At 39.7% G+C, this 24,403-nt stretch overlaps 1 protein-coding gene across 15 annotated transcripts in view; it reads left to right on the top strand.

The window, feature by feature from the left end:
* Window positions 1-24,403, top strand: part of DTNB (dystrobrevin beta) — a 422,608-nt gene that overhangs the window by 300,774 nt on the left and 97,431 nt on the right. For all 15 annotated transcript variants that reach the window (XR_007519619.1, XM_049903708.1, XM_049903702.1 and 12 more), the window contains one exon: window positions 18,402-18,479. Coding sequence is in view for 14 of the 15 variants with exons in the window: in XM_049903708.1 (XP_049759665.1) it covers window positions 18,402-18,479 (78 nt within the window). In the remaining variant the exon portion in view is untranslated. The remainder of the gene's footprint in view (window positions 1-18,401; window positions 18,480-24,403) is intronic.

Below are 24,403 nucleotides of genomic sequence, written 5' to 3'. Positions count from 1 at the left end.
AGAAGAGTTGGATTCGGGAATGGTTTTAGTACTGGGTTAACAGAGTCCAGGGGCCATGTCTTCTGGGGTCCCTCCATTCTCAGTCAGGCCATTAAGTCTGGTCTTTGTACATGAATTTGAGTTCTGCACCACACTTTTCTCCTGCTCTGACTAGGATTCTCTGTTGTGTTCCCTGTCAGGGTGATCACTGGTGGTAGCCGGGCACCGTCTAGTTAGTTCTTCTGGTCACAGGCTGATGGAGGCTCTGGTTTATGTGGCCCTTTTGTGTCTTGGCAAATATTTTTCTTGTGTCTTTAGAATTCTTCATTCTCCTTTACTCCAGGTGTGTTGAAACCAACTGATGCATCTAAGATGGCAGCTCACTAGCTTTTAAGACCCCAGATGCCATTCACCAAAGTGGAATGCAGAACATTTTCTTAATAAACTTGGTTATGCCACTTGACCTAGATATCCCCTGAAACCATTGTCCCCAGACCCCCGCCCCTGCTACTCTGACCCTCAAAGTGTTTGGTTGCCTTCAGGAAACTTCTTAGGTTTAGTCCAGTTGTGCTGACTTCCCCTATATTCTGTGTTGTTCTTCCCTTCCTCTAAGATAATTCTTGTCTACTATTTATTTAGTGGATGCTCCTCCCCTTTCCCTCCCTCCCCACACCTGTAACCATCAAAGAATGTTTTCTTCTGTGTTTAAACCTTTTCTTGAGTTCTCATAATAGCGGTCTCATACAATATTTGTCCTTTTGTGACTGACTAATTTCACTAAGCATAATACCTTCCAGATTCATCCATGTTATGTTTCACAGATTCATTCTTGTTCTTTATCGTTTCATAGTATTCCATTGTGTGAATATACCATAATTTGTTTATCCATTTGTTTGTTGATGGACACCTAGGCTGTTTCCATCTTTTTGCTATTGTGAACAGTACTGCAGTGAACATGGTTGTGTATGTAGCTATTCGTGTGAGGGCTCTTATTTCCCTGGGATGTATTCCAAGAAGTGAGATTGAGGGATCATATGGTAGTTCTATTTCTAGCTTTGGAAGGAAGCACCAAATCAATTTCTGAAGTGGTTGTACCATTTTACATTACCACCTGCAGAGTATAAGTGTTCCAGTCTCTCCGTAACCTCTCCAACACTTATTATTTTGTGTTTTTTGATTAATGCTAGCCTTGTTGGGGTCAGATGGTATCTCATTGTAGTTTCGATTTGCGTTTCTCTAATGGCTACTTATCATGAGCGTTTCTTCATGTACCTGTTAGCTGCCTGAGTGTCGTCTTTAGTGAAGTGCATGTTCATATCCTTTGCCCATTTTTTAATTGGGTTATTTGTCTTTTTGTTGTTGAAGTTTTTCAATATCTTGTAGATTTTAGAGATTAGGCCCTGATCAAATATGTCACAGCCAAAAATTTTTTCCTAGACTGTAGGTTCTCTTTTTACTCTTTTGGTAAAGACTTTTGATAAGCCTAAGTGTTTGATTTTTAGGAGTTCCCAGTTACCTACTTTCTCATCTGGTATTTGTGTATTGTTATGTTTTATATTCTGTTTCTGCCATGTATTAGGGCTCCTAGTGTTGTCCCTATTTTTTCTTCCATGACCTTTATAATTTTAGATTTTGTATGTAGGTCTTTGATCCGTTTCAGGTTAGTTTTTGTGCATGGTGTGAGGTATGGGTCTTGTTTCATTTTTTTGCAGATGAACATCCAGTTATGCCAGGACCATTTGTTAAAGAGACTGTTTTTTCCCCAATTAACAGACTTTGGGCCTTTGTCAAATACCAGCTGCTCGTGGGTGGATGAATTTACATCTGGATTCTCAATTCTTTTCCATTCGTCTGTGTATCTCTTGTTGTACCAGTACCAGGCTGTTTTGACTACTGTGGCTGTATAATAGGTTCTAAAATTAGGTAGTATGAGTCCTCCCACTTTGTTCTCCTTTAGTACTGCTTTACTTATCTGGGGCCTCTTCCCTTTCCATATGAAGCTGGTGATTTGTTTCTCCATCTCATCAAAAAATGTCATTGGAATTTGGATCAGGATTGCATTTTATCTGTAGATGGCTCTGGGTAGAATTGACGTTTTCACAATGTTGAGTCTTCTATCCATGAGCAAGGTATGTTTTTCCACTTATGTAGGTCTCTTTTGGTTTCTTGCCGTTTTCTTTCTATAGGTCTTTTAAGTCTCTGGTAAGATTTATTCCTAAGTATTTTATCTTTTGGGGGGCTATTGTAAATGGTATTGATTTGGTGATTTCCTTTTCAAAGTTCTCTTTGTTGGTGTAGAGGAGTCCAGGTAATTTTTGTATGTTTATCTTATATCCTGATACTTTGCTGAACTCTTCTATTAGTTCCAATAGTTTTCTTGTGGCTTCTGTGAGGTTTTCTGTGTATAAGATCATATCGTCTGCAAATATGGATACTTTTATTTCTTCCTTACCACTTTGGGTGCGCTTTATTTCTTTTTCTACCCTAATTGCTCTGGCTAGGACCTCCAGCACAGTGTTGAATAAGAGTGATGATAAAGGGCATCCTTGTCTGGTTCCTGTTATTAATGGCACTGCTTTCAGACTCTTCCGTTTAGGATGATGTTGGCTGTTGGCTTTGTATAAATGCCATTTATTATGTTGAAGAATTTCCCTTCTATTCCTATTTTGCTGAGAGCTTTTATCATGAATGGGTGTTGTTGTTATTAGGTGCATCGAGTCGGTTCCGACTCATAGCGACCTTATGCACAACAGAACGAAACACTGCCCAGTCCTGCGCCGTCCTTACAATTGCTGTTATGCTTCAGCTAATTGTTGCAGCCACTGTGTCAATCCACCTCGTCGAGGGTCTTCCTCTTTTACGCTGACCCTGTACTCTGCCAAGCATGATGTCCTTCTCCAGGGACTGATCCCTCCTGACAACATGTCCAAAGTATGTAAGACGCAGTCTCGCCATCCTTGCCTCTAAGGAGCATTCTGGCCGCACTTCTTCCAAGACAGATTTGTTCGTTCTTTTGGCAGTCCATGGTATATTCAATATTCTTCGCCAACACCACAATTCAAAGGTGTGAACTCTTCTTCAGTCTTCCTTATTCATTGTCCAGCTTTCACATGCATATGATATGATTGAAAATACCATGGCCTGAGTCAGGCACACCTTAGTCTTCAGGGTGACTTCTCTGCTCTTCAACACTTTGAAGAGGTCCTTTGCAGCAGATTTGCCCAATGCAATGCATCTTTTCATTTCTTGACTGCTGCTCCTATGGCTGTTTGTGGATCCAAGTAAAATGAAATCCTTGACAACTTTTCTTTTCTCCGTTTATCATGCTGTTGCTCATTGGTCCAGTTGTGAGGATTTTTGTTTTCTTTATATTGAGGCACAATCCATATTGAAGGCTGTGGTCTTTGATCTTCAGTCCGACTCGTAGCGACCCTAGTGCTTCAAGTCCTCTTCATTTTCAGCAAGCAAGGTTGTGTCGTCTGCATAACGCAGGTTGTTAATGAGTCTTCCTCCAATCCAGATGCCCCGTTCTTCTTCATATAGTCCAGCTTCTCATATTATTTGTTCGGCATACAAATTAAATAGGTATGGTGCAAGAATAAAACCCTGACGCACTCCTTTCCTGACTTTAAACCAATCAGTATACCTTTGTTCTATCCGAACAACTGCCTCTTGATCTATGTAAAGGTTCCTCATGAACACAAGTGTTCTGGAATTCCCGTTCTTCACGATGTTATCCATAGTTTCTTAATGATCCACAGAGTTCAATGCCTTTGCATAATCAATAAAACATAGGTAAAAATCCGTCTGGTATTCTCTGCTTTCAGCCAGGACCCATCTGACATTAGCAATGATATCCCTGGTTCCATGTCCTCTTCTGAAACCGGCCTGAATTTCTGGCAGTTCCCTGTCAATATACTGCTGCAGCCATTTTTGAATGATCTTCAGCAAAATTTTGCTTGTGTGTGATATAATTTCTATAATTTCCACATTCGATTGGATCACCTTTCTTGGGACTAGGCATAAATATGGATCTCTTCCAGTCAGCTGGCCAGGAAGCTGCCTTCCATATTTCTTGGCATAGACGAGTGAGCACCTCCAGTGCTGCATCTCTTTGTTGAAACATCTCAGTTGATATTCCATCAATTCCTGGAACCTTGTTTTTCGCCAGTGCCTTCAGAGCAGCTTGGACTTCTTCCTTCAGTGCCATTGGTTCTTGATCATATGCCACCTCTTGAAATGGTTGAATATTGACTAATTATTTTTGGTATAATGACTCTATGTGTTCCTTCCATCTTCTTTTGATGCTTCCTGCATCATTTAATATTTTCCCCATGGAATCCTTCAGTATTGCAACTCAAGGCTTGAATTTTTTCTTTAGTTCTTTCAGCTTGAGAGACACTGAGCATGTTCTTCTCTTTTGGTTTTCCATCTCCAGCTCTTTGCACGTGTCATTATAATACTTTATTTTGTCTTCTTGAGAGGCCCTTTGATATCTTCTGTTCAATTCTTTTACTTCATGAATTCTTCCTTTTGCTTTAGCTGCTCGACACTCAAGAGCAAGTTTCAGAGTCTCCTCTGACATCCATCTTGGTCTTTTCTTTCTTTCTTTCCTGTCTTTTCAGTGACCTCTTGCCTTCTTCATGGATGATGTCCTTGATGTCATTCCACAACTCGTCTGGTCTTCGGTCACTAGTGTTCAGTGTGTCAAAGGTATTCTTGAGATGGCCTCTAAATTCAGGTGGGATATACTCAAGGTTGTATTTTGGCTCTCATGGACTTGCTCTGATGTTCTTCAGTTTCAACTTGAACTTGCATATATGAGCAATTGATGGTCTGTTCCACAGTCAGCCCCTGGCCTTGTTCTGACTGATGATATTGAGCTTTTCTATCATCTCTTTCCACAGATGTAGTCAATTTGATTTCTGTGTGTTCCATCTGGTGAGGTCCATGTGTATAGTTGCTGTTTATGTTGGTGAAAGAAGGTATTTGCAATGAAGAAGTCATTGGTCTTGCAAAATTCTATCATTCGATCTCCAGCATTGTTTCTATCACCAAGGCCATATTTTCCAAATATTGATACTTCTTCTTTGTTTCCCACTTTTGCATTCCAATCGCCAGTAATTATCAATGCATCTTGACTGCATGTTCAGTCAATTTCAGACTGCAGCAGCTGATAAAAATCTTCTATTTCTTCATCCTTGGCCCTCGTGGTTGGTGAATAAATTTGAATAATAGTCGTATTAACTGGTCTTCCTTGTAGACATATGGATATTGTCCTATCACTTACAGCGTTGTACTTCAGGATAGATCTTGAAACGTTCTTTTTGACAATGAATGCAACACCATTCCTCTTTGAGTTGTCATTCCCAGCATAGTAGACTATATGATTGTCCAATTCAAAATGGCCAATACCAGTCCATTTCAGCTCACTAATGCCTAGGATATCGATGTTTATGCGTTCTATTTCATTTTTGACAATTTCCAATTTTCCTAGATTCATACTTCGTACATTCCACGTTCCAATTATTAATGGATGTTTGCAGCTGTTTCTTCTCATTTTGAGTCATGCCACATCAGCAAATGAAGGTCCCGAAAGCTTTACTCCATCCACATCTTTAAGGTGGACTCTACTTTGAGGAGGCAGCTCTTCCCCAGTCATCTTTTGAGTGCCTTCCAACCTGGGGGGCTCATCTTCCAGCACTATATCAGACAGTGTTCCGCTGGTATTCATAAGGTTTTCACTGGCTATTGCTTTTCAGAAGTAGACTGCTGGGTCCTTCTTCCTAGTCTGTCTTAGTCTGGAAGCTCAGCTGAAACCTGTCCTCCATGGGTGACCCTGCTGGTATCTGAATACCAGTGGCATAGCTTCCAGCATCACAGCAACACACAAGCCCCCACAGTACAACAAACTGACAGACACGTGGGGGTGAATGGGTGTTAGACTTTGTCAAATGCCTTTTCTGCATCAATTGATAAGATAACGTGGTTCTTGTCTTTTATTTACGTGATGGATTACATTGATTGCTTTTCTAATGTTGAACCATCTCTGCATACCTGGAATGAATCCCACTTGGTCATGGTGAATTATTTTTTTGATAAGTTGTTGAATTCTGTTGGCTAGAATTTTGTCGAGGATTTTTGTATCTAGGGCCATGAAGGATATTGGTCTTAATTTTCTTTTTTGTGGTGTCTCTACCTGGTTTTGGTATCAGAGTTTTGCTGGCTTCATAGAATGAGTCTGAGAATATTCCGTCCTTTCCTATGCTCTGAAAAACCTTTAGTAGTAGTGGTGTTAACTATTCTCTGAAAGCTTGGTAGAATTCTCCAGGACAGCCATCAGGGCCAGGGCTTTTTTTGTTTATTTGTTAGTTTTTTAATTACCTTTTCAATCCCTTCTTTTGTTATAGGTTTATTTAGTTGTTCTACCTCTGTTTGTGTTGGTTTAGGTAGATAGTGTGTTTCTAGAAATTTGTCCATTTCCTCTAAGTTTTCAAATTTGTTAGAATATAATTTTTCATAGTATTCTGTTATGATTCTCTTAATTTCAGTTGGGTCTGTTGTGATATCGTCCATCTCATTTCTTATTTGGGTTATATGTTCTTCTCCTGGTTTGTTTTGTCACTTTGGCCAGTGGTTTATCGATTTTTTGATCTTTTCAAAGAACCAGCTTTTGGTCTTGTTCACTCTTTCAATTGTTTTTCTATTCTCTATTTCATTTAATTCTGCTCTAATTGTCATTATTTGCTTTCTTCTGGTGCCCAAGGGCTTCTTTTGCTACCTCTTTCTGTTTGTTCAAGTTATAGAGTTAATGTTTTGATTTTGGCGCATTCTTCTTTTTGGATGTGTGCATTTAGTGCCATAAATCGACCTCTGAGCACTGCTTTTACTGTGTTCCAAAGGTTCTGGTATGATGTGTTGTCATTCGCATTTGATTCTGTGAATTTTATTCCATCCTTAATTTCTTCCATAACCCGGTAGTTTTTAAGCAAGATGTGGTTCAGATTCCATGTGTTTAATTTTTTTTCCTTTCTTTTTCTGTTATTGATTTCTGCTTTTATGGCTTTATGGTCAGAAAGGATGCTTTGTAATATTTCAATGCTTTGAATTCTGTTAAGGCTTGCTTTGTGGCCTAATATGTGGTGTATTCTGGAGAATATCCCATATACATTGGAAAAGGAAGTATACTTGGCTGATGTTGGGTGAAGTGTTCTGTATGTGTGTATGAGACCAAGTTGATTGATTATGACATTTAGATGGTGGCGTAGTGGTTAAGAGCTACGGCTGCTAGCCAAAAGGTCTGCTCAAATCCGCCGGGCGCTTCTTGGAAACTCTACGAGGCAGTTCTACTCTGTCCTACGGGGTCACTGTGAATCGGAATCGACTCAGTGGCAGTGGGTTTAGTTTTCTTTTTTTTTTGGTGTCTTTATTGAGCTTCTTTCTGGATGTTCTGTCCTTCACCGAAAGTGGTGTGCTGAAGTCTCCTATTAGTCTTGTAGAGCTGTCTCTCTTTCTTTTCAATGCTGTTAGAGTTTTTTTTGTGTGTTTTTTGGAGCGCTTTCGTTGGGTGCATACATACTTATTATGGTTATATTCTCCTAGTGTACTGACCCTTTTATCATTTTGTAGTGTCCTTCTTTATCCTTTGTGGTGGATTTTGCTTTGAAATCTATTTTGTCAGAGATTAATATTGCCGCTCCTGCTCTTTTTTGATTGTTGTTTGCTTGATATATTTTTTTCCATTTTTTGAATTTTAGTTAGTTTGTGTCTTTAAGTCTAAGGTTTGTCTCTTGTAGGCAGCATATGGACGGATCGTGTTTTTTATCGATTCTGCCACTCTTTGTCTTTTCATTGGTGCATGTAGTCCATTTACATTCAGCTTAATTACTGATAGGTAGGAGTTTAGTGCTGCCATTTTGATGTTTTTGTGTGTGTGTGCATTGTTGACAGTTTCTTTTTCTACTTAATTTTCTCTGCTGAGTCATTTTTCTTTATTTTCTTTTCATCTTTTTCATTGTTGTTGGTTTTGTTTTTGCTAAGTCTTATGTTTTTCTTGTTTTTTATTTTGATATGTAGGATTGTTAGTTTCCTTTGTGGTTACCTTAATATTTACCTCTATTTTTCTTTTATTTCTTTATATCGCCTTGATTTCCTCTCCATATGAAAGATGTATGACTACATTATTTAGTCCCTCTTTTTTTAATGTTTTCATCTTTTACATATTGATGTCTCTGTTTCTCTATTTTCAGTGTTTTAGCTTTGATTTATTTTTGCAGCTTCTCTGTCTGGGTTGATATCTGGTTGCTCTGTCCTATGTTCTAGCCTTGAGTTGTCATCTGATGTTATTGATTTTCTAACCAGAGGACTCCCTTTAGTATTTCTTGTAATTTTGATTTGGTTTTTACAAATTCCCTAAACTTCTGTCTATCTGGAAATGCCCTTATTTCACCATCATATCTGAGAGACAGTTCTTGACTGGCAGTTTTTCTCCTTCAAGGCTTTATATATGTCATCCCATTGCCTTCTTGTCTGCTTGGTTTCTGCTGAGTAGTCAGAGCTTAGGCTTATTGACCGTTCTTTGTAGATGACTTTTTGTTTATCCCTAGCTGCTCTTAAAATTCTCTGTCTTTCGTTTTGGCAAGTTTGATTATAATATGTCTCGGTGGCCTTCTTTTGGGATCTACCCTGTGTGGGATTCAATGGGCTTCTTGGATAGGTATCTTCTCATCTTTCACAAGAGAAAGGATGTTTTCTGCCAACAAATCTGTAGCAGTTCTCTCTGTATGTTCTGTTATCTCCCCCTGTTCTGGTACTCCAGTCACTGATAGGTTATTTCTCTTGATAGAGTCTCACGTAATTTTTAGGATTTCTTCATTTTTTTTTAATTCTTTTATCTGATTTTTCTTCAAATAAGTTGGTGTCAAGTACTTTATATTCAGTTTCACTAATTCTAACTTCCATTGCCTTAATTCTGCTCCTATCACTCTTTCTATTGAGTTGTCTAATTCTGAAATTTTATTGTTAATCTTTTGGATTTCTTTTTGCTATCTCTCTGTGGATTCTGGCAGCCTGTAAAATTTGTGATTATGCTCTTGTATAACCTCCTTAAGTTCCTCTGTTGCTTTGTCTGTGTGTTTCTGGGCTTGTTCCACATTTTGCCTGATCTCCTTCCTGATATCTTTTAGAATTCTGTATATTAATCTTTTGAATTCTACCTCCAGTAATTCCAATAAGTTCTCTTCCTAGGGAAGTTTTCTTAATTCTTTGTTTTGGTGGGTTGCTGAAGGAATCATGGTCTGCTTCTTTATGTGATACGATGTTGACTGTTGTCTCCGAGCCATCGGTAAGTTATTGTATTTATTTATTTTATGTTTGCTTACTGTGTCCTAGCTTCTTGTTTTGTTTTGATCTGCCCAAATAGGCTGGTCATTTGAACTGGTTTGATTGTTGGCATCTTTGAAACTTTCATGTCCTGTCTCCAGGTAGCTAGAGCTGTTACTAGGTATGTGAGCCCAGGAATCCATTTACTTTTCTTGTGTGGATTCAGCTCAGATGTCCAGGTCGTCGGTCACCGAGTGTGTGGTGCAGGCTCTCACCTAGATGGGCAGCAGTGATTGGAGTAGGCACAGGTATCTAGCTGCAGTATGGGATCACGCACTGTTCAAGACAGGGGGCTGACTGCTGCCCCTGAGTTTCTGGCTGGAAGGCGTGTCTCTGTTCCCTAGAGCATGTAGGTAGGTGGATTTTGCCGCCGGACTATGGACACCCAATGCTATTGGCTGTAAGGACTGGGAGTCACCATTTATTCTTGGTCCCCTGTCATGGGTAGTTCAATGTAATGGGCAGAGCTACAGGTCCTCAGGCCCCTGATAATGGGTAGGTGAGGACTCTGCTTAATGAGAGAGCGGTGTCAAATGTCATGAATCTGCCACTCCCCCTTATAGCTAATACAGATGAGAATAGGATTCAGGGATATACCCTGTTGTACTGTGCTATGGGGTGAAAGGCATTCAAAGTCTGTGGGCCCCTTATGCCTGTGCCTAAGCAGAGGGGCTGTGCCTACCTGAGTTCCCAGCTTAGGGGAGCTGGTAGATTATTTTTTCGTGATTGTTAATTTGTTCCCTCTCCAAAGCCAGGAGAATGGATCAGGGTATGAGATGGATACTATTCCTAGCCCGGGGTGGGGGGGCGGCCGCAATCACTGAAGCCAGACTGGGACCCAGAGCAGAGAGAAGAGGGGGCAGATAAGTGGGAGAGAGATCCTTCCCAAAAAGAGGGGTTTTTTTTGATCCTCGTGGTAGGCTACATACATGTACTTATCTTTTGGTGATTGAGCGTCACTTGTTTTTTCGGGTCTTTGTTGTAAGAGGGACCCCAGGAAGCATCCGACTACTCCGCCATCTTAACCCTGCCTCCGTAATAGGGTTTTGTTAAGATAAAATAAATGGTGTATTTAAAGCTCTAAACAAAGTGTCTAATAGGTAGGTAAATAGATATAGCTAGCATCCAGTAAAGGTTAGGTATTATTACAGTTGTTATCGTGCCCTTGTTTTTTGACCTCTTGCATGCTAAGCATGTTCCCATGTAATTAAAAAGTCTTCATAAGCATTATTTTTTAATTCCAAGGAGCTATCAGTGGATTCAAGCTGCCGACCTTTTTTGGTTAGCAACCATAGTGCTCAACCACTGTGCCACCAGAGCTCCAATGACAGCATAATATCCTATAATTGTGAATGTATCCTGGTTACTTTTTCTTTCCCTTGTATTTAAACATTAATTTGCTTCCAGAATTATACTTTTATAAATAATACATCTATAAATATTTTTAACATAAATATATTGTTGTACTTCTGATTAAATCTTTGAAATATATTCCTAGAAGGGGAGTTACTGGATCACAGTATTTGAACATTTTTTAAGGTCTTAGATATACACGTTGCCAAATTGCTTTCTAGAAATTTTGGTTGAATTTGTGTTTTCCCTCTGGACTAGTGATAAATTAAGGGCCTATGTCAAACACCCTCTCCAGCTTTAGGGATTCCCCCTCCCCTGCTCCTTTTTAATCATTATTATTTTTATGAAAGCAAGTGGTCTCATTTTTATACCAATTTCTTTGCTTAACCATAATGCAGAATATTTTTATGTTTGTCAGCTATTTATATTTCTTTCTTTTTTTTTTTTTAAGAGGCTGCACTGCAATGAATTACTTAATATGGCCTTTCAAGCCATAGTCTTTGTGACCCACACACAGTGACTGAATGGGACTGTGCAGATAAAATGTACGGAACCTGTGATGGTTGGGGTTATGTGTCAACTTGACTAGGCCATGATTTCCAGTATTGTATGGTTGTCCTCTATTTTGTGATGTGTTGTGAATCCTAGCCTCTATGCCTTGGTTATTTTAATGAGGCGGGATTAGGGATATATCTCAAGTCACCTTTTTACTAGAGGGTGTGACTCAAATCCCACCCTTATTCAAGTCAGGCCTCTCCCTGGGGTGTAGCCTGCATCCATTATATATATGTGGGTACTCTGGTGGGACTCTTTCTCTCTGGATCCTACATCCAGCTTCTCATTGTCTGACCTGCAATTCTTGTGACTTGAGCCAGTGGTCTGCTCTCTGGCCTGTCAGTTCTGGGGTTTGCTGGCTTCTGCAGCCCCATGGGCCAGCAGCCTATCATCTTACCTGATTTGCCAGCTTCCACAGCCTTGTGAGCCAACAGCCTGTCATCTGGCCTGCTGGTTTGGGTTTATCAGCACCTGCACCCGTGTTGGTCAGGAGAAACCTCCAGCCTGATGCATTACCCACGGATTTGGGGCTTGCCAGCCTCCACAACTGCATGAGCCATTTTCTTGAGATACAGTTCCTGAGTTCTGTGAGACGTTGCAGCAAATTACAGAACCTAAAGACAAGAGGGAGAATACTGACGGAAGGAAGAGTAGTTGCTGTTAGATATGATGGAATGGGACACCAGTTTGGAAAAGTTGGACGTTTGGGACATCTTCAGCCTCTGCCTCATAGTAACCAGCTTTGGGTTGATCCTTATAAAAGAAATTATCTAAGAAATTATTCATTCAGGTATATTTTCCCTTTGCTCATTTATTTAATTGAGATCTTAATTTTTTTATAATATCATGTGAATCCCTTGTACATTAAGACTATTAATTCTTGCACTATCACATTTGTTTGGATATTTTCCCACTTTTTTTCTGATTTTTTTTTTTTTAATTTTATTTTAAGTGAAAGTTTACAGTGCAAATTAGTTTTTCATTCAAAAATTCATACAAATTCTTTTGTGACATTGGTTGCCATCCTCACAATGTGTCAGCACTCTCCCCTTTCCTTTTACACCCTGGGTTCTCCGTGTCCATTCACCCAGTTTTCCTGTCCCTTCCTACATTCTCATCTTTGCTTTTGGGCAGGTGTGGCCCATTTAGTCTCATATACTTGACTAAACTAAGAAGCACATTTCTTATAGTTTTTTTTATAGGCCTGTCTAATCTTTGGCTGAAAGGTAGACTTCAGGAGTGGCTTCAGTTCTGAGTTAGCAGGGTGTCCAGGGACCATAGTCCTAGGGGTTCCTCCAGTCTCTGTCAGACCAGTAAGTCTGGTCTTTTTTTTTGTGAGTTTGAATTTTATTCTATATTTTTCTCCTACTCTTTCCAGAACCCTCTATTGTGATTCCTGTCAGAGTGGTTGGTGGTAGCAGCCAGGTCTTTTCTGATTTTTTTAACAATTCAAATAATTGGTCTTTTTCTTTCCTAATTTTTTCATGCTTTTAAGCTTCAAAAATCCTCTCTATCTATAGATCCATACGTTTTCTCCTAATTCATATAATTAAATATTTTACATTTAGTTCTCTCAAACTCTGGGAATATACTTTTCTGTATGGGAGTGAGGTAATCTTAATATTTCTCCATAGCACATGGCAGTTTTTTTTTTTTTTACTATCTTTAAGTACTTACTACATTATACTATAATTATTTGTTCTGAGTTTTCTTCTTTGCAAGACTATAAGGTTTTATCTTTTTCTTTTTTTTATTTTTTAACCTTTATTCCCAGCAGCTAGCACAGTGCCTACCACATTATAGAGACTCAACAAATGTTTGATAAGTGAAAGAAAGAAATGTACAATTATGTATGATTTGTCCTGGAAGATTTTTAAAGGCATGAGCTATTCATCAGCTATTCCTACCTTTAAAAAGCCTTAAGAGATTTTGTAGGGATTTTAATTTCATGTTGGGCCGTATTCCTGAGTACCCACCACAATGAGTTGGAGTGGTCTGGTCATAAGAAAACTAGCATAGAAATGATTTGTATCAGCAAGCTCATATTTTGTTTTATGATAGGAGATATATCTGCCCAGGAACTTGAACTTCTGTACCTGTTATCTAGGCTACCCTCCTACTGGCTATTTCTCCAAACCTATCCTACTCCACCTAAAAACAATAAATAAAAATGCATCTTTCTAGTCATCAGAATACCCAAATGAACAGCTACTGTTTAAATTAAAACCAAAACCATTGCCATCTAGTCGATTCCAACTCATAACGACTCTATGGGCAGGATAGAACTGCCCCATAGGGTTTCCAAGGCTGTAATCTTTATGGAAACAGACTGCCACATCTTTCTTATGCACAGTGGCTAGTGAGTTCGAACTGCCAACCCTTTTGGTTAGCAGCTGAGCTCTTAACCACTAAGCCACCAGGGCTCCTACTGTTTAAATTACGACACTCAAATATTTTCAAACTTGTCGTATCACATGGGCTCCCTACTCCTGTTTTCAGCTGCTTTACCTACACTTACCAATGGTACTTCGAACATAATAATTTCAAAACTGATTCGCCCTTATCTTCCTGCTCTTCCCATTCACACACCATAAACCGAGCAACACCAAACTCTGTTTCCTACTCTTGTGTTCCCTAATTTGGATATTGAGATATCACTGTCCACCCAGTTGTCAAGGTAAAACTCCCAGTTATTCTTCACTCACAAACGCCACATACATTAATCAGTCACCACATCGTATTTATTTTACCTCCACAGTGTTTTTCCTTTTATCAGTTCCCCATCTTTACTACCACTGTATATCCTCATAATCTTGATCTAAGGAATTGCCATAAACACTAAACTCATCTCCCAACTTCCATTTCTTCCTCTTTCTAAACCCATCCTACATCAGTGATTTTTAAATGGGACTGTGCACTGTAATCCCCTCACTCCAGAAGATTCAGATTCACTAAATTGAGAGTAGGGCTTGAGTATTGTGTTTTATTGTGTTTTACAAAAAGCTTCCCGAATGATTCCTGTGCACATCTCTGTTTATTCAACAAGCTTCTAGTTATCTGTAAAAAACCCAAATGTAATCACGTCATTCTTTTGCTTTAAGACATTCAGTGTTTCTCGCACTGCCTACAATATAATGTCCAAACTTCATAGCTTGTGGTAGAACGGCTTCATTCACATCCTGGGTCTAGTTTACGTTTCTAGATACATTTTCAACTACTCCCCTTCAAGCTCTTGAGGCAAGCCAATTAGCTAAGACCCAAATATGCCCTGTACTGTTGGATCTCTGTGCCTTGTTTCATGCCATTTCTTTCATCTAGCATGCCCTTAACCTTTTTTATATATGTGGAGAACTCTTTTCCTCAATGATGTTGTTACTGTGTGCCATCGAGTCAATTCCAACTCATGTTGTTGTTAGGTGCCATCAAGTCCGCTGTGGCTCATAGCAACCCTTTGTACAACAGAGCAAAACACTGCCCAGTCCTGCTCCATCCTGATAATCGTTGTTATGCTTAAGCCCATCGTTGCAGCCACCGTGTAAGTCCGTCTCACTGAGGGTCTTCCTCTTTCTCACTGACCCTCCACTTCACCAAGCATGACATCCTTCTCCAAGGACTGATCCCTCCCGACAACATGTCCAAAGTATGTGAGACATAGTCTCGCCACCCTTGCTTCCAACTCATAGCCACCCTATATTATAGAGGAGAACTGTCCCATAGGGTTTCCTAGACTATAATCTTTATGGGAGCAGATCACCAGCTCTTTTCTCCCACAGAGGTGCTGGGTGGGTTCAAACTGCTGACCTTTTGACTAGTAGCTGAGTGCTTACCCATTGTACCACCACTGCTCCTTCTCCTCAATGTTAATCAAAAAACGAACCCGTTGCCATCAAGTCAGTTCCAACTCATGGCAACCCCATGTGTTATAGAGTAGAACTGCTCCATAGGGTTTTCTTGAGTGTGGTCTTTACAGAAGTAGATCACCAGGCCTTTCTGTTCGAGTTCAGAGAGTTTGCGCCACCTAGGGACCTTTAAGGTCTTCCCTGACTACTCTTCCCCCTCATCCCTCCAGGCAAGATTAACTGCTCCTCAGCTGTGACTCCTCCATACTTTGTTTATACTTGTATTGCTACACTCATTACTTTGCATTATGATTACAGTATTTGTTTACATAACTGTCTATATATGTGGTTAGGTCATTGAAATAAGGAATAGTGCCTTCTTATCTTTGTATCAGTTGGCACCCAGTAAGAGTGCTTCTTTCTCTTTGATTGAAAACTGACACATCCTCTCCAGTCCTTTTTTAACTACCTCCTCTGACTAGCAAATTACCTTTTACATGTAGCATCCATCTGCTTGTATCTCATCAAACAAATAGCATGTCTTATTAACAAAGAAGGGACCTCCCAAACCCCTGTACCAAGTGATAGTTGGCAGTCATTTTAGTGTCATGGAAATCCTTAGTGTCTAAAGATACCTTGCTGAGCTCTTCACTAAAGGAAGACATAGAGTATCTGGTGACATGCTTAAGTTATTCAACTGGCATTAAATATTAAAGATCAACAAAACTGACCTGATGAATTGTGCTGATTTACTGCTTTGGGCATTTCAATAGCTGGAACCATTCATGTTTCTATAACTGATACCGTTCGTATCTAGTTCATACCTGAAAGTATTCTTTTTAGCTGTGTCTTACAAGAAACATGATTATTTTTTTAGGCCACAAATCATTTTTGGTGTATTACCTCTTCTAAGACTACAAAACTATTAGCTTTCACGGTGAATTGTGTCTCTCATGGTAGAAAATAGTAAATACCCCCTTTATGTTTTCAAATGCCTCTTTCATCTTAGACTGCAAACAGCTACATGTTTCCCTAGCAAAACATGTTAAAAGTTCAGAAAGGCTATGACGCCTGGGGCAGTTATGGTGATAAGATTATAGTGTAAGGCTTAATATGTGCCTTTGAATATTAGGGAAGAGGCTTTTATGTGTGCTATAAAACAATGAGTTGGAATCGACTCGACGGCAGTGGGTTTTTATAAAACAGTAGTTGAGCATGATGCCTGCCAAGAGATGGAGAGGATTATAAAGACTTTTGTGGCATCAGACCAAACGAAATGCTACAAATCATGACATTTTATCACATGGATCCATGTTAAAGGAATTAAAATTTTTTTTTTTTTTTTACTTTTCTGTGTCATTTTTTCCTGAGAATGTCAAAAAGTAACTTGAATGCAGTAGTATCTTCAATACTGAAATTAACTAGGTAACTATATTAGTTCTAAAAGCAACATAAAAGTGTCCTTATCTTAATTTGGAAATGGGTTGCTGATAATAATAAAGAAACAAAGCCTTTTCTATTTCCAGGACAGTCCGGAACGTTTCTGGTGCCCTCAAGTATGAAAAGCTATAACCCTGGGTTTGGTTCTTTCGTGAGTGTTGCCTACCTGTTCTAGTTGGTGAATTGATTTAAACAGGACCAGAGGCAAAAATGTAAATTTAAGACTAAAAGTGACCTTAGGTCGCTAATCTCTGTTCACTTCCATCATTAGTCAATCTAAAACAACTGATTAACTAATTATAACTCAGCACAGCTACGAGCATTAATACGCTTAAAAGTTTGGAAGCAAAATTGGGTCTTGAAGATAGAGAATGAGATAAATAACTTGGAATTGAATTCTAGCCTAGAAAGGCATATTTCAATTCTGAGTATCTTACTTAGGGACCTGCCACACTAAGGGAGGAATGTAGAAATAAGCATAGTGCTATGGCTTAAAAATCAAAAAGACCCAAATCTGTTCCTTATAAATGACTTTCCATCTCTGATCCTCTCTATTAAGTGGGAAACAATTATAAAAATTTCCTTGCCCAGAAATGAAATTGCTTAAAAAAATATATATAGATATCTATGTATATGTACATACATATACATGTGTGTGTATACGTGTGTATTTAGAGAGAGATGATGGGCAGGTAGAGCCTTTCCTCTTTAACCTTTCCTCTAGGTTCCTTGGCTGTCCAGGAAAAATTTCCCCTTGAGCTTTCATTTGAATGTACTATGAAATACGCAGAACAGTAAAAGCTATGGTCCCTTATTGTTCACCAAGAATTGCTAAATATAACTTGTACAAAAACATTTTACATAATTAACTCAGCTCTTAAAGATAAGGAGAGACCAGGAGGTAGCTTCTAACACCTAAATATAAGAGGCTTTTCTGCTCGTTATTTTACTTTTTAGTGGACAAATTCCTCTGAAAAGTAAGTACCTTTTTTAATTTAGGAAAAAAGTGAGAAGTTTCCCAGAGGGAATATTTAGCAAAAGTCCTGTTGTTCCAAATGCAAAATAGACACCCTTTACAGCTGAACCTCATGGGGAGGAAGAGGCATTGAAGAATGGCTGAAAGGCAAAATCGCGGATTCCTTTTGATAAATTTAGATTCATTCTTTCTGGTCTGTCACAAAAGGAAGAAATAGACATCGAGTCCAGAAAACCAGCAGCTAAAGATAAATTGCCAAAAAATGCTTGACTTCAAATTTAAATTTGGATTAGATTATAAAAGACACTCCAATTAGGGTACGGGCATAAAATGTGAGTTCATTGTTACGATTTTGGTAAAGGAGTAATAAAGGTTAATAAAAGTTTGCTCCAGAGTCTTATCTTTGAATTTAGTATTTAATGAATTAATTGTTTTAGTAAAAAGTATGCAAACTAAATTGGAGGGAAGGCAGTGAGCTCTAACCAAATCTCAGGAAAAGCACACCTTGATGCTGGGACGTCTGTCCTATACCACAGACGCCAAGCGCTCCTAATCCTGTATCAGCAAGCAGTCTGGAGAAATTAACTAAGTGGCACAGCAAAAGCCACCAGGTTACAGCCTGTATGTATCAATGTGTTTATAGTCCGTTGTTTCTCCTCGTGCAGCACAGGCGCAGTGGTCCTGTGGCCCAGTGAGAGAACACCCCTCTCTTGTTGAATTTACTTAGCCTGGAAGTACTGATTTCTAACCCCGCTTCCCCGTGGATCCCTCTGTGCTTATCAGAATGATAGTTGGCTCTTTTGCCCTTATCCTCTTTCATTTATTTCCCCTAGTCATGTTGGTAATTATTAATGTAATGTAAATATCTTTTCTTCCAGTCCTCCTCGCCCTCTGACTAATATGAATGACACCATGGTTAGCCACATGTCCTCCGGAGTGCCCACCCCCACCAAGAGGTATGTATGTCTGTGCTTCCACTGCCACTCTCGCTGCTCAGAGTTGGGTCCAGGCTCTGCTACCTCTCTGCAGCGTTCCCCTGTGGGAAGGAAGCCCTAGGAGCAGAGCATTCCGCAGGGCAGACAGGACTGCTTTCCTGTCTCCTCTTTTGATGTCTTATAATACTATTTTCTACTTTCTATCTTCCTTTTTTGTACTGACTCAAAAATATAGCATTTAAAGGAGTCTGCTTTTGAGTGGTGCCTGAGGTGGAACTCATTCGTGACAAGCCGTGAACATAGTGCCAGTGCAGACTAGGCATGTTTGAGGCTTTTACCAAAAAATGTTAAACAATATTTTGACAATCATGAGTTTCAACAGTTTTGCATTTGAGTTCTTTCAGTGTCAAGGATCATTTCTGCTTACTATATTAGACTGTAAAAGTTGAATTAATCCCTTATAAAATATTCTGAAGCATTCTGGATATGGTGATAAACATTTAAGTTCAAAAGCCTGAGTCTCCCTCTTATTTAAGCAAGCACTTTCTATTAGGGTCCTTCAAGGAATTAGAACTGTGTATTCCTTTCTCCTTTTTACATCATTTACTCTTCTCCAAAATTCTCTTAGTCAGGACTTAAAAGAACTAAAATGACTTCTTTCTATTTGATTAAGTTGTTCCAGGACCAGAGCAATGCAGAAACTGCCTCCAGGGCACAGCCATTAAAGAATTTTAGCAGTCATCACTCAAAAAGAAAAAAAACAACAACAAAGAAATTCCAACCCACCCCCCCAAGTCCTTTCCAAAGAAGTCCGCTTTGTGCCATATGTACTGATTGCTTTGGATTCATTCAGCTATAGAAATGTTGCCTGCTTAATAGCACTCTGGCTTTATATATATACATATATATGTTAGTATGTAATTTGTTATGCTTAAGGCCAACAATTTTTGTTCCCGGTGGCTAAAACTCCTAGAGCAAACTTTCGATGAGAAGAATCACCTGGGTCACTTCTTAAAAACACAGATTTCCAGGACCATTTCAGACCCAAGGAATCGGAATTGCCAAGGGGAGGATCCTGAGAAGCTGTATTTTTAACAAGTATTCCAGATGATTCTTATTACTAAGCAGGTTTGGGAAACAACCTTAGAAGGAAGCTAAGGAGTAAACTGTAGGGCTACCCTGGAATAGAGGATTTAATGACTCGATAAAGCAGACTGACCTGACAATACAATGTTATCCACGTGGAGACACAAGACCCTGACCAGGTAAGAGTATTGCCCGCAACCTTGTTGGGACACTTCTGGGTGGGAAACAACCAACTTGCTTCTTTTGGGCAGAATTGTATGGTACAGTGTAGAGGAAGAATACAGCCTTTCGAGCCAGACTGTCTGATTTTCAATCCTGGCCCTGCCCTGAACTTGAGCAAGTTTCTCGTCTTCAATTTTTTACCTATAAAATAGGGACAACAAATGGAACGGTCAGAATGGAATAATGTGAATGCTTATGCATTGAGAAAAGTGTAACCAATGTCGCTGAACAATTTGTGTGAAAAATTATTGAATGGGAACCTAAACCGTTATGTAAACCTTTACGAGAAACACATTAAAATATTTTTTAAAAAACACCCTCCCCTGCAAAAAAAAATAGGGACAGTAGTAGTATCTACCTTATGGGGTTTATGTGAGGATTTCATATATTGTTTTTATTATTTAGGAAGTAAGAAACTGGAATGAGAGGGCAGGTGAAGAAGCGACAGGATCATTTAAGAACAGTATCCTCTCAAGTAGGAACAGAAATCTTCTGGAAGAATACAGAGCAGTTAAATCTCTCTCACCTGTCTGGGTGGTTCAGAAACCCCAGCTGCCCTCAGTCCTTAGTTTTTTTTTGTGTTTAAACACATATAGCATTCAGACCCAGGCCCAAAAACTTAAATATCAAGTCAGGGATTTTTCCATTTCAAATCAAGGAACACAAGGTGGATTACTGAAAGAAGCTTAGCTCAGAGGTTTTCTTTTAATTTTAGAAACCCCATCTACTAAGTAGGATTTCACTTCACCTGTATTGTTCTCTTCCTTTACTAGTTTCATCACTCACTGCCGAAGCTGCTAGAGGCTATTAGAGGGAGTGGTCTTCCTGGACAGTGTTTTACTGCTTGAGAACCTGGAGAAATGACTCCAGAGCAAAAATAACCATAGGCGCCTCTGTAAAAGGATTAATTCCCAGGCTTGCTGTTGTATTAAGCCCCAGGCTTAATCACAAGTGGCCAGCTGCAATTGCCAGTCAAAAATGATACCTGCCATTTTTTAAAGCTTCTTCGTATATGTAGTATAGCCTGGGTTGAGATTTTGTTTTCAGTTGAGCATTTCAACTCATGCCTCTTTCTAGGTGTACTTAGCCAATCCTAGAAGTGGTTATTACAGACTCTCTAGAATCTGGCTAGCAGGGCAAAAGTAGCAGACACCCTAATAGACCAGAAAGGAACGTTGAGCTCTGCAACTAACCAAAAAGAATAGTTGCTTGAGTAGAGGCTACAGAGGAACAAGATGCCCCAGCCCTAACAATATAGACCTTAGAATTTTAGGAGATTTCACTTATATTTGGTATGAGATTATGACATAACATGTGGATATTAATTGCACAGTTCATAGACTTCTTGATAGGCTCATCATGGCCCCAATTAACCAAGTAGTGTAAATTTCCAGACAGTGTTCTGTTTATTCCCTCAAGGACTCATCAGTTTTGCTTTCCTCCTCTGACTGTCTTCAGACCTGTGTCTCCAGAGTCTGATGAAAGCCAGGGGCTGGCATGTCATCACAGCCACAGAAGCCTTGCTCTCCTGAGGCAGGGAACCCTCCAGGGGGAGAAATCCTGTCTGCAGAAATGGGAGGTCTGTTTTAGAAAGCAGCATAAGGCATAAGAGCCTGCACAGTAATAAAAACGCAAGAAAAAACTAAGAGATCCAGTTTCTACCTTGTCAGTAGGCAGTCCGTGTGAAAATGATGATAACCTCCGTGGTGAAAAGAATATTACATTTGTCCAAATAAAAGATAATCTCAAATGTAAGGGAACCCTACTTTTTATAGAAGAAAAACTTCTGAATGGCAAAGATGCTAACCATTTTCTGATACTATAAATTATGTTCCTGAAAGGTACTGCTCTAGGAACTTGCCCTCTATAATATTCTTTTAATATTCCTATATTGATATTTCTGTACTTGAAAAGAAACTTTGCCCTTGCCTTAGACTAAATACTTTCTTGGGATTTGTTTTCTTTGAAAAGAATTAGAACAATACATTTTAAAACAAACCACAAAACAATGACAGAACTTTAAAACGGGCTTAAAACCCCTTTCCTGCGTATAATTTCCTCCTAGACTTACTTCTGTCTCTCATGCAAAGTTCAGAATATGAATCGTGTCTTTACACTCTGTGCTTTGCGCTATTTTAAGTCATACCTTATATTCAGACCTTTATGGAGAAGAAGGCTAATATTTTGGATTTTTTTAATGTCTTATCAAGCTTTAGCTTTAGTTAGTTATGAATTCTTATAGTTTTACAATTCTATGGGAATTTCATATAAATATGGCGGTAACAAAACCCTTAAATATGAAACTCTTTTTGCTTTATGCCTTCTATTAGTATATTAGTTACAGCTCTTTTAATTTCAAGTTATTAAAACTGACTTAAAAAGGCACAAACTCACACAGACAGAGTCAGATGCGGGCAGGGAAGGACAGAGGTGTGCATAAATCACAAAAGCAACTCAGGTGCCACCAGGATGGTGTTCTGTCTCTACTTCTTGGCTGCTTCTCTCAGGACGCCGTCGTCATTCCCTCCTAATGTCGAACAGCTACTTTAAATACTGCCAGTGGCTTCAGACAGCTTTGCCATTCAAGAAGTTGCACCTTTCCTCCCCAGGTTTCAAGCAGAAAAATCCAAGGAAGGAGTCTTATTGTCTTGGACTGTATCACTGCCCACCCCTGTGTGTATATGATTCGCCATGCCCCACAGACCTGTATCATCAGAGCAGAGGGAGAAGCATTTCCCTGAAAGGAGGGTTATACTGTCTAGAAAAGGAGAGAGAGAGATCCTGGGGAAAGAAAATGATAGAGGAGCTTGGCAGATTACCTCTTTGCTACTCAGCACACAGCTCTGTGCAGAAGTGTGTGTGTGCGTGTGTACATACATACTTTGCCGTACGTACTTCCACTTGCAGAATTTTCCCCTTTCACGTAGTTCTCCCATTTACAGCTGGACATGCACTTGCACCCTTACCAGGAGTCTGACCCCCTCTTGTAGTCAGCACTGGTTTCAGGAAGTCTGGCTTAAATCCATTTGTCCAGATCAAGCCTAGGTATGTCTTTTTGTGATTCATTAACCTATGGACCAAATCGTACATTTCACACAGCCGGTACACAAGGGTAGAGATCTGAAAATAGGATGAGAGCAATTAGGAAAATCTCCCGTTTAGAGAAGGGGGGAAAGGGAAGTAGCAGATAACATGGCGTATTAAGCCACATCTGTCTGTGCTCCCTTCTGAAATGCCACTAAAATGTCAGTCAAGGGGCAAACCCACAAAGAGGGAAGAAGAGATGATAGCAACAAAATTTTGGAAACAGCAGAGCAGGTGGATTAGTGGTAACTGATGTAACAGACTGGAGAGGGCTAAACCCTAAGCCAGCAGTGAGAGAAGCCCAAAAGAAGGGCAGCCCCTGGAAGGCTCAGGAGTTAGAAGGCTATGAGACTGAAGGTGCTAGAAAGGCTGTTATCAGAATGGTTGGCTGATGGTCTGTGTGAGAAGCACTGAGAGCCCAGATCTGCATAACTGGGCACCTGCCCCTACTCCACTCCAGCCAAAGATACGAGCTTTATATTTCAAGTTTCTGGAACAATACAACCCCCATAAAAACCAAGCTGCCTTAATTATCTCACTCTTTGTGGTCTGAGACAAATGGATAAGGAATTTTCTTAATAAAACTATCTGAGCCGTCGTTCTGTATTGGCTTTCAGACAGCCCATCTCTGTCCCTTGCAACATCATGCTGAAGGCTTCCAAAAAATCACTAACACGTTGTTTTGACTATTTAGGTTTCCGCTAAAGGTGCCTGAAACTCCAGCCATAAGGGGCACAGGATCCAAATCCCAAGATCCTAGAGGCTATAGTTTAAGCAGTCGCTTTGCTCTGTAACCCTATAGCAAAGATGGATATGTTCCTTCCTTAGGATGGAGAGTTTTGCTACCATCCATACCTCAGCTTGACTCAGCTAGTTTCAGTGTTACATCCCACTTCTAGTATCAGTTTCTATTTTAGTCAGAACTCTTGGCTATAAGTGGCAGAAACTCAGTTTAAATTAGCTTAGGGGGAAAAAAGAAGATTTTTTATTTTCATAACCAAAGTGAAAAGAGCTGGGTTGTATATGGCTGAGCCTCAGGGATGACCAGAGCAAGGACACTCAAGCTCATTTGGGTCTCTTTTTCTCTCTGTCTCTATTTCTCTATCTCTCATACTTGCCCCTCTCTACATTTTAGCTTTATTCTCCCCTAACGTAACCAGCTTTTTCCCACAGCTGGGGGTGTGATCATGACCTTTGCATTGAATTTCATAACGTCACTACCCTAGAGAGAGTTAACCTTCTTAGTTCCAATTTGAAAACTCCCAATGAAAGTTCTGTTTGGTCCAGCTTGGATCATGTTACCCACTGTCTTAGTTATTTAATGCTGCTGTAACAGAAATACCACAAGTAGATGGGTTTAACAGACAGAAATTTATTCTCTCACAGTCTAGGAAGCTAGAAGTCTGAATTCAGGGCACCAGCTCCAGGCGAAGTCTTTCTCTCTCTGTCCATTCTGTGGAAAGGTCCTTGTCATCAGTCTTCCTCTCAGCTAGGAGTCTCTCAGCACAGGGACCCCGGGTCCAAAGGACGTGCTCCACTCCTGGCTCTTATTG

Source organism: Elephas maximus, chromosome 12, assembly GCF_024166365.1.
Source record: "Elephas maximus indicus isolate mEleMax1 chromosome 12, mEleMax1 primary haplotype, whole genome shotgun sequence".
Classification (NCBI taxonomy): Eukaryota; Metazoa; Chordata; class Mammalia; order Proboscidea; family Elephantidae; genus Elephas; species Elephas maximus.
This window is presented reverse-complemented; position numbering and strand designations above follow the sequence as displayed.